General features: G+C 34.8%; 1 protein-coding gene across 3 annotated transcripts; it reads right to left on the bottom strand.

Moving 5' to 3' along the window:
• Nucleotides 1-373: 373 nt before the first annotated feature.
• Nucleotides 374-10,695, bottom strand: LOC113772149 (probable disease resistance protein At4g27220). Of its 3 annotated transcripts, XR_003468488.1 has the most exons (4): nt 10,460-10,695; nt 5,858-5,905; nt 1,380-4,579; nt 374-635 (listed from the first exon to the last, which is right to left on the bottom strand). XR_003468488.1 is itself a non-coding variant. In XM_027316716.1 (3 exons), exon 3 carries the CDS (start codon nt 4,551-4,553, stop codon nt 1,440-1,442), a length of 3,114 nt encoding a protein of 1,037 aa, XP_027172517.1. In that variant the 5' UTR covers nt 4,554-4,579; nt 5,858-5,905; nt 10,460-10,695; the 3' UTR covers nt 847-1,439. The 3 variants fall into 3 exon arrangements, 1 of the variants encoding a protein (XP_027172517.1); XR_003468489.1 differs by lacking the exon at nt 5,858-5,905; XM_027316716.1 differs by lacking the exon at nt 374-635 and having other exon boundaries at nt 847-4,579.
• Between the last annotated feature and the right edge of the window lie 1,436 nt (nt 10,696-12,131).

Genomic DNA, 12,131 nt, shown 5'->3' with positions numbered 1-12,131 from the left:
AATAAATGTTAAACTTTGCATAAAAAGACAACCTTGTCTGTCCCAATTTCACTAACATCTATTGCACTTAGCAGGGACTAGTAAAAAAAAAATATATCTATATATAGGGGAGAATACTTGGTCATTGATTTTGGTTAGAATAAAAATCAAGCGAAGTAGTCACAAATTTTGGCATAATACCCCAAAACAGTTTTGTTGGTAATCAAGGAATAGTCACAAAAAACTGTATCACTGCTCCAGTTACAACCAAGTAAAAAAAAAAATCATCTATAAAGGAAATTTGATGCCGGTGGACAAGGCTTCAATTAGCACTTGTTTTTGCTAAAGAATTATCAGTGGAATTAGATATATATAATTGCTTGAAATGGAAATCTGGAAAAAGCACATGTATAGAATGGTTTAAATTGATAGAGTGGAAAAACATTCTTGGAGTACAATATGACCAAAAATTTTGTCATATTACCCCAAACAGTTTTATCGATAATCAAGAAATAGTCACAAAAAACTGTATCACTGTTCCAGTTACAATCAAGTGCAGAAAAAACAATCATCTATAAAGGAAATTTGGTAGCCGGCTTCAATCAGCACTTGTTTTTGCAACATCACCCCTCTTACAGCGGCAATTTTGTGGCTACCTGAGAAATATTGACAAACAACATGATATTAACGCAAGTACAATTTTTGTGGCTACCTGATTATTTTTGCAGTTCTACTTCCTTCCAACTTATTGTGGCTCTCAATATGAAATTTAGAATTTAAACATTTGCAAACATATATACCCTATAACTTTATCTAGAAAGCCTCTTCAGAGAAGGGGAAAACAAGACAACTTTCAACAGCAGGAAATGAAAAAAAGAAAAGAACATAGAGATCAGTTCATTCACAGAGTATATTAATAAAGACACTAAACTCAGAAATGAACTAGATTATATCAATGATTACAAGAAAAGGGTGCAGTTAGCAATTCGTCTCCATCGGAAAGGTAGTCGGCAAAGGAAAACTTGAGCCTCTCCAGAAAAAGGGAAAGACAGAGAATATTCCACAGCATAAAATGAAAAAAGAAATTTATAATCACATTTGAACTCAAAAATAAATAAGAAGAAAGAAAGAGAGAGAAAATAATGTACTTAAATCCATTTTCCCATCAAAAACGTCAAAACCAAAAAAGAAAAAGAAAAAGAATATATATATAGTAAACCACGTAAATTAATTGAAGAAAGGGTGTTGGTAGGTCTGCACCGCAACATCGAAATAGCTAATATTGATTCCTACACAATAGGAAATCTACACTAGTGGAGAAGTAGATCATATTTTGGAAAATGTCAAAGAAAGCGGATACTTGTTAAGACAAGACTAGAGGTAAGGGAGGAATCACATACATGAGAACCAATCATGATTTTGATCAAATAGGTAGCCTTCAACACCCAGTTCGAACTTCATCACCATGCACTAAAAAGTGGGTCAAGGGCATCTTTTGGGTAAGAATTGTCCCACTCTAATGATTCCCACCATTCTTTTTCTCCTATGATCTCTAGAGTGCTGGGTGGAGATGGTGGTCCGTCGATGGTGGAAAGAAACCAAGGCAGCCTCTTTAAATTTCGACAATCCAATATATTAATGGACCAGATTGATTTGCAGATCATGGCTGCCTTGCAAATGTTCTTTAGTTGTGGTAGGTTTTCCAGACCCAACCACCCCAATTTCGGAAGGACGACAGTGGCGGTGGCTTCACTTGAAGTCAATTGGATGCCTTCTCCTCCTCCTTGTCCTACTCCATCGTCATCTGCTGCTATCTCCTCAAGGTAGTCACAATTGGTAACGTCTAATTCTTCAAGATTTTGAAGGTTCTGCAGCAACTGCACTGTGAATAGCTGCTTCATGTTGTGACATCCAGAAATCCACAATTCTCTAAGGGAAGAAAAGGTGCCAGCTGGAAGCAAATATGGTTCTGATTCTCCGTAAAAAAGACCAACCAGATTTGGCAACCTGTAGAGGGTTAGAATTTTAGGACCACAGAGTGGACTAAAAGACGAGACTTTCAACTGATCACATGGAGAAGCAGAGGACAATTGCCAGAGGAACTCTACTCCAACCAAATCCTTAATATCCAATCTAGATAAGTGGCTTAAATTTATAAAATTCTTAAAAACATCTGACAAGCACCTAATGCCCATGCCCTCACAATCCTCGATTATCAGACTTTCCATATCATCTGGCAGATAGTTCGATCCTCTACCAAGCTTACACTGATGGAAATGCAGTTGTTTCTTCGGGAACCCCCGCACTTCATTAACAAAACTCGGATCCTCATTTAAGATGTCATTGATATAAACATTATTATAGTATTTTGGCCACCGAATAATTTTATAGAAATCCATAAAAGACAAACATCCTATAAAACCTTCTAATTGGTTCAACACTTCTGGATCGTTAACTTGTACCCTACCATAGGATGGCAATAATAACAGTTGAAGACGGTGAAATTGGAAAAATGTCCCTTGTGGTATTATTATCTTTTGACTTATAGCCCAACACTGGTTCAAGTTAAGCCTTTCGAGGTTGACCAGTGACTCCCAACCTTGAGGCAAATCCTCAATCTTAGTTTTGGATAGGTCCAAATCCCTCAATTGCTTGAGTTTTCCCAGTGGTGGCACGGATCGGAGGTGTATACAATCCTTCAAGTTGAGCCTTTCGAGATTAACCAATGACTCCAAATCTTGAGGCAAATTCCGAATCTGAGTGGAGGATAGGTCCAAATCCCTCATTTGCTTGAGCTTTCCCAATGGTGGCATAGATCGGACCCCCCCACAACTCCCCAAAATCAAAGCAGTGAGATCCACCAAGTTTGAAACAGAATTAGGCAACTCTGTTATACCTCCGCACCGAGATAGATTCAAAACTTTAAGTCCACACATGTGCTGAAAGAATGAATCTGGGATTTCTTTTATGAAAACATCAGAAAGAAGCAAGGTTGAGAGCTTAGGACAATTTGGTGACCAGGCTGGTGGAATTTCTATTATTCTAAAAACACATTGTGCATAGAAGGAAACTGCACGGAGATCTTGTGTCCACTCTTCTTGTTCCAGTGCTGTTGCTTGTGAATCTTCCTGTCCTAAGCTTTTCACCAAGAATCGTGGTACATCATCTCTGCTGCTCTCTGGTTTGGAGTTTCCATGCGTGATCCTTAATGCCATATCTCTGACCAAATCATGCATCTTCACACAGTCATCCCCTTTGAAATCTTTAGTTTCTTCCAGCAAGCAAAGTCTTATCAGTTTGTTTAATATTGTTTGACCTTCATCAAATGCTTTTGACCTTGAGCCCCGTTTTGACATCAGCTCTGCCCAAATAAACAGGTCTATTAGTTCCTCTCTTTTTATTTTATAATCTTCCGGATAAAGAGAGCAATACAAGAAGCAATTCCTTTGACATTCATTCAACCGATTGAAACTCCATTCTAGGATTGGAAACACATCTCGTTCCATCTCATCATGCCCTACTGAACATGCTTTCAATTGTTTCAATGCGTTTCTCCAGTCGCACATCTCGTTCACACCTCTCATGCTCCCAGCCACTGTGACAATACCAAGAGGCAAACCAGAACACCTTTTCGCAACGGACTTGGCAATTTCTTCCACCTCTTCATGAAGCACTGTCTTAGGGTCAAGTGTATGTTTGAACAAATCCCAAGCTTCATTTGTAGCCAAAGTTTTAGCTTCAAATACCCTTTGACAGCTAATCCTGTTGCATAATACCAGTGACCGAGTAGTCAAGATCACTCTGCATTTGTTTGCACCAAGGGGAATTCCAATCTTTTCAAAAGAAAATTCTTGCCAAACATCATCGAGTATGAGGACAGACTGCTTCACCAATGCCCTGGACAAAATGGCTGCCCTGCTATCCTCATCATCCTCGTATGACAGATCAAGCCTTAGGCGTTTAGCAATGTTATCTTGCAGCTTTTTGATGCTAAATTCTTGAGAGACAGTAATCCAATAAACCTTGAATTGAGTTCTATTAAGGAGATGATTATGGATGTGTTTCGCCAATGTAGTCTTACCCACACCTCCCATTCCGTAAATCCCAATGTTTGAGATGCTATCAATGACCAACCACGCCCAGATTGCTTTCAAACCTCTGTCAAACATTTCTCCAAATAATTTTGTTGTCACTCGTGGCTCACCTCTGTTCTCAAAAGCCTCAAGCAAAAGCCCATCAAAATGATTACTTTGCTCCATCAATTGCTCTACAATTGCATCCATTTTCGCCACTCTATCCCCACTGCTAATTGCATTTTCTAGAAATCCACCCTCTTGTATGCTCTTTTTCAATGCACGAAATTCATTTTCTACTGTTGCTACCTCCTCAAACCAAATCTCAACCTCCCTTTTCCTTTTCTTAGTACCTGATCTTTCTGCATCTGTCACTTGCGACTCGAGGTCAGTTTTTCTGCCGACTAATCTTCGCAACTTGGTTTCGAGCGACCAAAGATTATCATCCAAATTCACGTACCTCCTTCCTCTGTCTAATGCCAAATTCCCAAGCGCCTCCATTGTTAATTTCTAGTGAACTCCCTTACCTATCAAGTGCAAGAGAATCTCTAAGAAGTTTAATTCAATAAAGGCAGCAGAAGAATCTTGATGTTCCTTTGGAAAATTTTGAAGCAGGGCATTTCCAAACTTAATAGTTTGACAAATCTGAACCCGGTTAGTACACTAAACAATTAGCTGTTTAATGTTGGATTCTACATGATGGTATCCTCAACTTTTAATCAACGTTTAAATGATGCAAAGGAATTAATACTGTACTCTTCGGATTTTTTTTTTTTGCATTTATTTTTGAATATGCGCATCATCAATATTAAGATGAAAAAGACTTGTTATCATATTCAACTATTTATCAAATACAAGTTCTATGATATGATAAGTTTCTTGGCTGAATGAAATCTTCATAAAGCATACATGAATTAAGGACTCATTACGTCTTATTCCACAAATGGTCCAATTGACCTCATAGAATTTAGAATATACCAAACTTAGTCTGCACATTGCTTAATAAAGAAGTTCAAAACACAATATTTATGCAACTGTAAACTCATCTATGATTCTTCCCATTGGCAAAAATAAAATATTTACTACAATAGCTGGAGAAATATCAATTTACTCTTATAAATTCGGCATGTACCAGGATCCAACTTTGGCAGTATTATTCAAATTCGGGTCAACTCATTCTGCCTAAGAATCAACCCAATTACAATTCTCTATTTAGATCTAAGAAATCATAAATCCTATTGCTAGCCTTTTTCACGTTACTCGACGAATTTACAAACGTAGAGGTACATTAGATATTACTAGAAAAGAACTTTCGAGTCTCAAGCTTTCGCCCATTACCTCCTTAATGTGTCAAACGAATTTTGCTAATTGATTCCTCTATTTTTCCTATTAATATTACTCTCTTTCATTTTGCCCTCGAAGACGTTTTAAACTAAAAAATTTTCTCTTTCCTTTTTGGGATCTGTACATCTCAATTAATCAGGGAGAAGGGGATATTCATGATCATTGATAATAAAATATAACATCATGGTAAGCTCTGGAACTTATCAAGCTAGTCCAAACATTTATCTTCTCTAAAGAATTGATAATAAAAAATTTTGCAACTACAATAATATCCGAAATTCTTGCCAAAAAATGTCAATGGTGTAAACAGCTTGGAGAGAGCACTTCATGTGTTGAAAGAAAAGGGAAAAAAAAATAGTGATCAAGATTTTTGGGCCTTGGAAATCTAAATATAACATGATGATTTTAGAAACAATCGAAAAAAATTTACAAAATCAAGATCAAGTATGATATGATTGTACCTTGAAATCAGGCCAAGTTATCTCGAAGAACTTGAGAACAGCAAGACTCTGTTAAAAGACAAAAGTTTACATTATATTTGGATCTAGCTTTCACTACTGCTAAGAGTATGATCATTGAGTTTTGGTGAATGAATTATAATTAAATCAAGATGAAATAAGAGAAGACTCCAAAGCTTATAAATTCGTATGGATATGATCTCATGATACCTGAAATTGACAAGAAAACTTGAAGAAGCTAAATTCTCGAGACTCTACCAAAAGCATGTATTGTGACTGTTAAGTGCTGAGAAAAGGATCGTAAAAGACTAAAAAAATTTTTTCTTTTTTTTAATATGGTAAAAGAACAAAAGTTGAACTAACATCAAAACCACCAATGACTTTAAGGGTTCATGATAGCGGGCCCTCGTCAAGGAAATTCCGGGAATGTCAGAAAGTATACTGGAATTGCAATGGTTAAATACCTCCATTATTACTAAATGCTAAATGCTAGGATAGAATATCTATTACATTTCCAATATTTGGTTTGTCTATATACTAAATACTAGGATAGAATGATATTTTGATTAATTTAATTTAAATATTATCGGTTTCCATAGTATGTATTTGTCTATGTCCTTTTGCTTATGCAATATGATTTCTTAAAAGCTATTTTCAAGCTAAGAGAAATTTTAAGATATTGTCCTCTAATTATAAGAAAAATTACACGACTACTTGACTCGCATGCATGTTGATTCAGCACGCATGTTAAGTAATTAGTGGTTGTAACTTTTAATAATATACTATATTTTGTTCGAAAAGAAATTACCCATTCATCATATAAAACTTAATAACTTTAAAACATAAGCATGAGGCGTGAAAAAGCAATGCTGTCACCATTGTTTATTCATTTTCATATAAAACTTTGAAAGGGCTTTTCTTGGGTTTTGTTAGTGAACAAATTTTTCAAAATTCAGTTGGAATGAGCCTTCTAACAACATAAGATCAATTAGTCTAAGGGGGAAGCAAATATTCTTTGCAGGATGAACTAGGGATGGCAACGGGGCGGGGGATGGGGGAGCTGCCTACAAACTCCCCCCGCCCCGTCCCCGCTTCCCCTGCGGGGCTAATAAAAATTTGTTATATAATTTTATTATGGTTAAATTTTAGCAAATAATCAAGTACTAAAATATCAACACATCCTCAAATTATTATTCATTGTAATTTTACAATTGAAACTTATAAAAACAATCAAACAAAAATTATTTGAATACAATCCAACATGATGAAATAAATATAACCAAAGTAGTCAAGTTTTCACTTTTGGCACAAATACAATCACTAATTCATTATTGTGCTTGTGCTTTTTTTTAAAAAAAAATGTTATTGTATTAAGTGTAATTAGGGATTTAGTATAAATGTATTAGTAAATTTAGTATAATTAATTAATAATTTGTATTAGTACACATATATAATTATTAGTATAATTAATAATATCAATTATATTATATATACTAATAGACATCATATAATACATATAATTAATAATATCATTATCATAAGTTTATAACTAATTAAATTATATATTATATATAATTATATACATATATATTTTATATATTTATTTTTTTAAAGCGGATAGCAGGGCGGGGATGGGGCGGGGGTACACTCCCCGCCCCCGGCCCCACCCCATTAGCCCCCTGCGGGGCGGGCATTGCCATCCCTAGGATGAACTGCCAGTTTAGTCGTTCGAGTGGGCACTTAGAAGGAGCTGTGGTAGTGCATAGATGTTGCAGATGATTTGCTTTTCACTTTTCATCTTTTCTTGGACAATTAAAAATTAAAAGCTACCACCGCCGAAAGGAAAAAGACTTGGCCATTGACGTTGACGAATTGTCGAGAGGAAAAATCCAGGAAGTTGCAGGGGGGGCATTTCAAATTTTGGAAGTGAAATTATTTCGGGAAGGCAACTAGTGGGCTTGAAGCGGGGAGGCTTCCCTCTTGTCCCTCGGCCGTCTTCCAAAGGCTCCGTCCGCCTCTGCCCAGCTACCCCTTTATGTGCTTGCGTGGGGGTCCACTTCTATTTTTATTTTTTTATTTGACTTTATTTATATGTATACAATGCTGATAATAAATTTACTATTTTTTTTTTTGAATTTTTAACCAATAATTCAACATCAAATAAAGTTTAAAAATTACTTTGATCTTTGTGAATTCATTTCTCCATATTTAATTTTAGATACAATCTAAATCAACTACCATTGTCTTTTTTATAACATGCCGTACGTCAAAAAAAAGGTAATCTAACGTAGAAAGATATCCTTTTACCCAATAAATAAAAAAGAAAGCAAAAGATAATTTAAAAAGAAAAATTACATTATTTTACCACAATTTCATATATTCTCCTGATTAACAAGCATAGCTTCACTTGTCGTTGTAAATGAACAGTGATCATTGTTAATTGGAAGAGGAGAGGTGGTGGAAAGTTACCAGTGAGCAGCGAGAAAGTCTTTGGAAGATATCTGACAAAAATACTTTTTGATCCCTTTTTCAATTTAAAGGATTGGTTGCTGTATCAATTTTGAATACTAGTCCCTACTCTTTTTTTTTTTAGGTGAAAAAAGGAGAGTCCTTATTCCTTGATCTGCCCTCTTGGCACTTTATATTTTTTAGTGCATAATCGAAATGAAGGCTTATTTGATTCCAAATTCACAATGAAACTGGAAACAATAATCAATTTATTTCTTGTCAGCTATAGGATGTCCATTCATCTATAACATGCCAATAATTTTCATGGGATTGGACTGCCAATAATTTGGGTACTATAACATTTTTTATGGTTATCGTTTTTGAGTGCAAAACAATTCTTTTTTTTTTTTTTTTCATCACAGTGGGTATCTGGGGCCGAGGACTGGTTACCGTACGCCCCAACTAATCCCACTGCGTGACCGCGAGAGGCTGCCCGACATCATCGGTCAATGGTAACGACTGGAATTCGATCCTTGGTTGGTGGCTCTCACCCAACTGGGCTACAACCACCGGACCGAACCCAGACTGGGCTTTGAGTGCAACAATTCACAAGACATATTATTAGCTTTGTACTGTACACTTATTATCCGAATAACACGTATCTGTTGTAAAAGCAGAGTGTCCTTTACTACTTGCCAAGCACTTGATTTTCCTACCTGATTGATTTACTACTTGCCAAAAAAAAAAAAAAAGAACTTTTAGGCCAATGGCTTTCAAAAATTTTGGCCACCAAAACCTAGCTAAAGAAACAAACAATTATCACCAAAAAAAGTTGGTACTAGTAAAAGAGGCTTCATTTTTATTTCACGTAAAATGTACAATAACCGCCCCAAATCAGTTTACTACATATGACAGGCTAGGAACGGGGAGATATTTCAAAGGATAAATTACATATAACTATCTGTTGTTTCGTCTATTATCACGTGACCTCCTAACATTTTAAAATGTACACTTCACCCCCTCATGATTTTGTATAAAGTGGAAACTTAACAGAAAATAGCTTATGTGATGTCATTAATTGAAATATTAATAGTACTTTTACTTAAATGGTAAATCAATCAATAGCTTAATCACCTTATATAAAAAACATATGGAGATTACGTTGATAAATACAAAAATCACACAGGGGTAAAGTGATTATTTATACAAATCATAAGGGGGTTATGTGAATATTAATATTTTATCATAGGTGCTTTTAAAGCATGTTTGGTATAAATGGTGCATTTCATCCATTTTTCGCTTTACATAAAATCACATGGGGTTATGTGACTATTTTAAAACTTTAGGGGGGTCATTTGACATTAGGTAAAATCACAGGGGATAATAAGTAATTCATCCTATTTCAAAATATTACAAGCTAACTTCAGCAGCTATAGTTCACCTTGTGGTTGATGCTGTACAGATGATCAGTACCTCTTGGACCAAGGTACCCTTAATCAAGGAGAATTGGACCCTTGTGATGGAACGGATGCTTTGCAGCTTAAAATGGTGTACCTGATTCTTTCTATTTTTAGCTATTTTTTTTTTTTTTTTTTTTTTTTTTTTTGTATTTCACTGGTACAAGTTTCTTCATTTTGTAATGGAGTGTATAGTTAATATAATGATGTAAGTATATGCGAGTTCTCTCATTTAGTCCAACTTAAATGCTAATAAATGAAAAGCTATTATTTAAAAAAAAAAAAAAAAGGTTGAGCCACCTCTTGGCATTAACAACTCCTGATTATCATTTCAAACAATATACACGTATGAATTCTTTTGAAATTTTCAGTTCTGCAGTGCAATAACAAAAGCCAATCTTTGATTCCATAAGCCAACAGCTCAAGTGATATTAATAATTTATGTGATGGCAAGTAAAAATTGCAAAAAGACAAGTAAACGAGACTTTCTTTTAAGTCAATGATATGCAACTGACCACATACTTCTTTTTATGCAATTTCAGATATCCTTAATTCCGAACCGTTCATGCAACAATATACACAAAATGATTTTTCAATATTAAGCAAGTATGCAACAAAAATAAAAGCAATAAGACGAGACAAAATGAACAAAAAGCCAGAAAAAAAATAAAGAAAAAAAGACTAACCAATTTTTGGTTACCTTGAAATGTTGAAAACAAAAATCTCAGCCCTTATTTGTATGCTTGAAGTGGAAGAAGTTGAGAAAGATGATAAGCTGCCAAACCCGCCAATAATTGCTTTTCTGGCTTCTACTTTGTGGGCTAGTTTTCAATACCTGTTCATGTAGAGACACGAATGAATGAGAACATGATCAACACTGGTGAGAGAGAGTAAAAATTGGGAGATCACGGGGAAGGTTTTGGAAATCAGACTCATTATGAAGGAATCAGTCGAAAGTTTGTAAACATACATCTTTCTTTTGGGAAAGTTTTAATGGATAATAAAAGCTACTCCATTATTAGCATGGGACCAGCATTACAATTACAAGGGCTTGGTGTTCACATTGACGAAAGGAAACATCCAGGAAAATTGCATCTAAAAGACTTTCTCAAAGTTTGGATGAAATTATCAAAGCTTAAGTCAGAACTGCTTTTCAATTTCTACATTGATTGGACAATTAAAGCAACTCCATTAAAAGCAGAGGACCACCACCGAAAGGGAAAAGACTTGCCCCTTGACAAACATGAGGAGAGGAAAATCCAGGAAGTTGCAGGGAAGGCTTTTCAAATTTTAGAAGCGGAATCATTAATAAGTGAAATTTGAGTAAAATTTTTTAATCTTTGTTTTTTCTGATTCCATAAAAAAAAAAAAACAAAGAAACTATAAGCCTTCCAAGAAAGAAGAGGAAAAGGGATAGTTTAAGAATCTGAACCAGAAACTATCACTTAATTAATGTCACTAACAGTGTCATCCAGATATCAGGGGATACGACATTAGTGGTTTTAAGTAGATGTCAAGCTGGAGGAAGGATTATATTAAGTGGTAAGATGGGGAAGATTGTAAGTTAGAGATTCTAAATTTAAGAACTCCCACTTAAAAAAAATTAACAGAGTAAATGTCAAGCTGCTGCAAAATTACTTGTATACATTTCCCCTTTTCGTCTAGTCTCAACTTGATCTGCACAAAATTCTTACTTGAGCAAATAACATTCTTTACATGTCTTGAATTTTTCAATCAAATTCAATTACTCTAGTATGGTTATTAGTACATAAGTTAAAGCGTTTTTTTTGAAAAAGCTATTCAGTGAATACAACTTTTGAGCAATAAATGCCTAGAAAAATAAATATATATATATTTTTTAAGAAACATATTATATTTAGTGAATGCAATTTTTAAGAAATATTATATTTAGTGAATACGTTTTTCATCTTTTGTATGAAAACTACCACTCTTTGTAAATTTCTTTTAAAAGATCATACTCTTGGGAATTTACTCCTCAAGAGGACCGTGTGCAGCCTTTCAAACTACTACACAGATAGAGGTGCATATTTATCTAGTATCCACAAAATCTTAGTGAAGTACTTATGTTTTACTATATATTTATTTGTTATTAGTACCAGACTATGTATTAGACCATGAGAAAAGAAAAGGGAAAGCAATTAACATTTATACTATCAATCAAAAGACTAAAAACATTTGCATAAATGAAGTTCACTATTTCTTGCAATCTCAGGCCTTAGATTTCACCTCAATTTTATTTTTAATTCTCTTCCCTCTGGCTCAACCACTTAGAGTCTTACAGAATACAAAGTAATAAAAAAAGGGGGAAAAAAAGATCCCGAAGGAGATCAGTCCCATCCAAATAATGCTGC

Source organism: Coffea eugenioides, chromosome 5 (genome assembly GCF_003713205.1).
Source record: "Coffea eugenioides isolate CCC68of chromosome 5, Ceug_1.0, whole genome shotgun sequence".
In the NCBI taxonomy this organism is placed as follows: domain Eukaryota; kingdom Viridiplantae; phylum Streptophyta; class Magnoliopsida; order Gentianales; family Rubiaceae; genus Coffea; species Coffea eugenioides.
The sequence above is the reverse complement of the archived record's forward strand: the minus strand, read 5'-3'. Positions and strand labels throughout refer to the sequence as shown.

Excerpts from the sequence above, each read along its gene's own strand:
- LOC113772149 (XM_027316716.1), bottom strand. The coding sequence starts at position 4,553 with ATGGAGGCGCTTGGGAATTTGGCATTAGACAGAGGAAGGAGGTACGTG.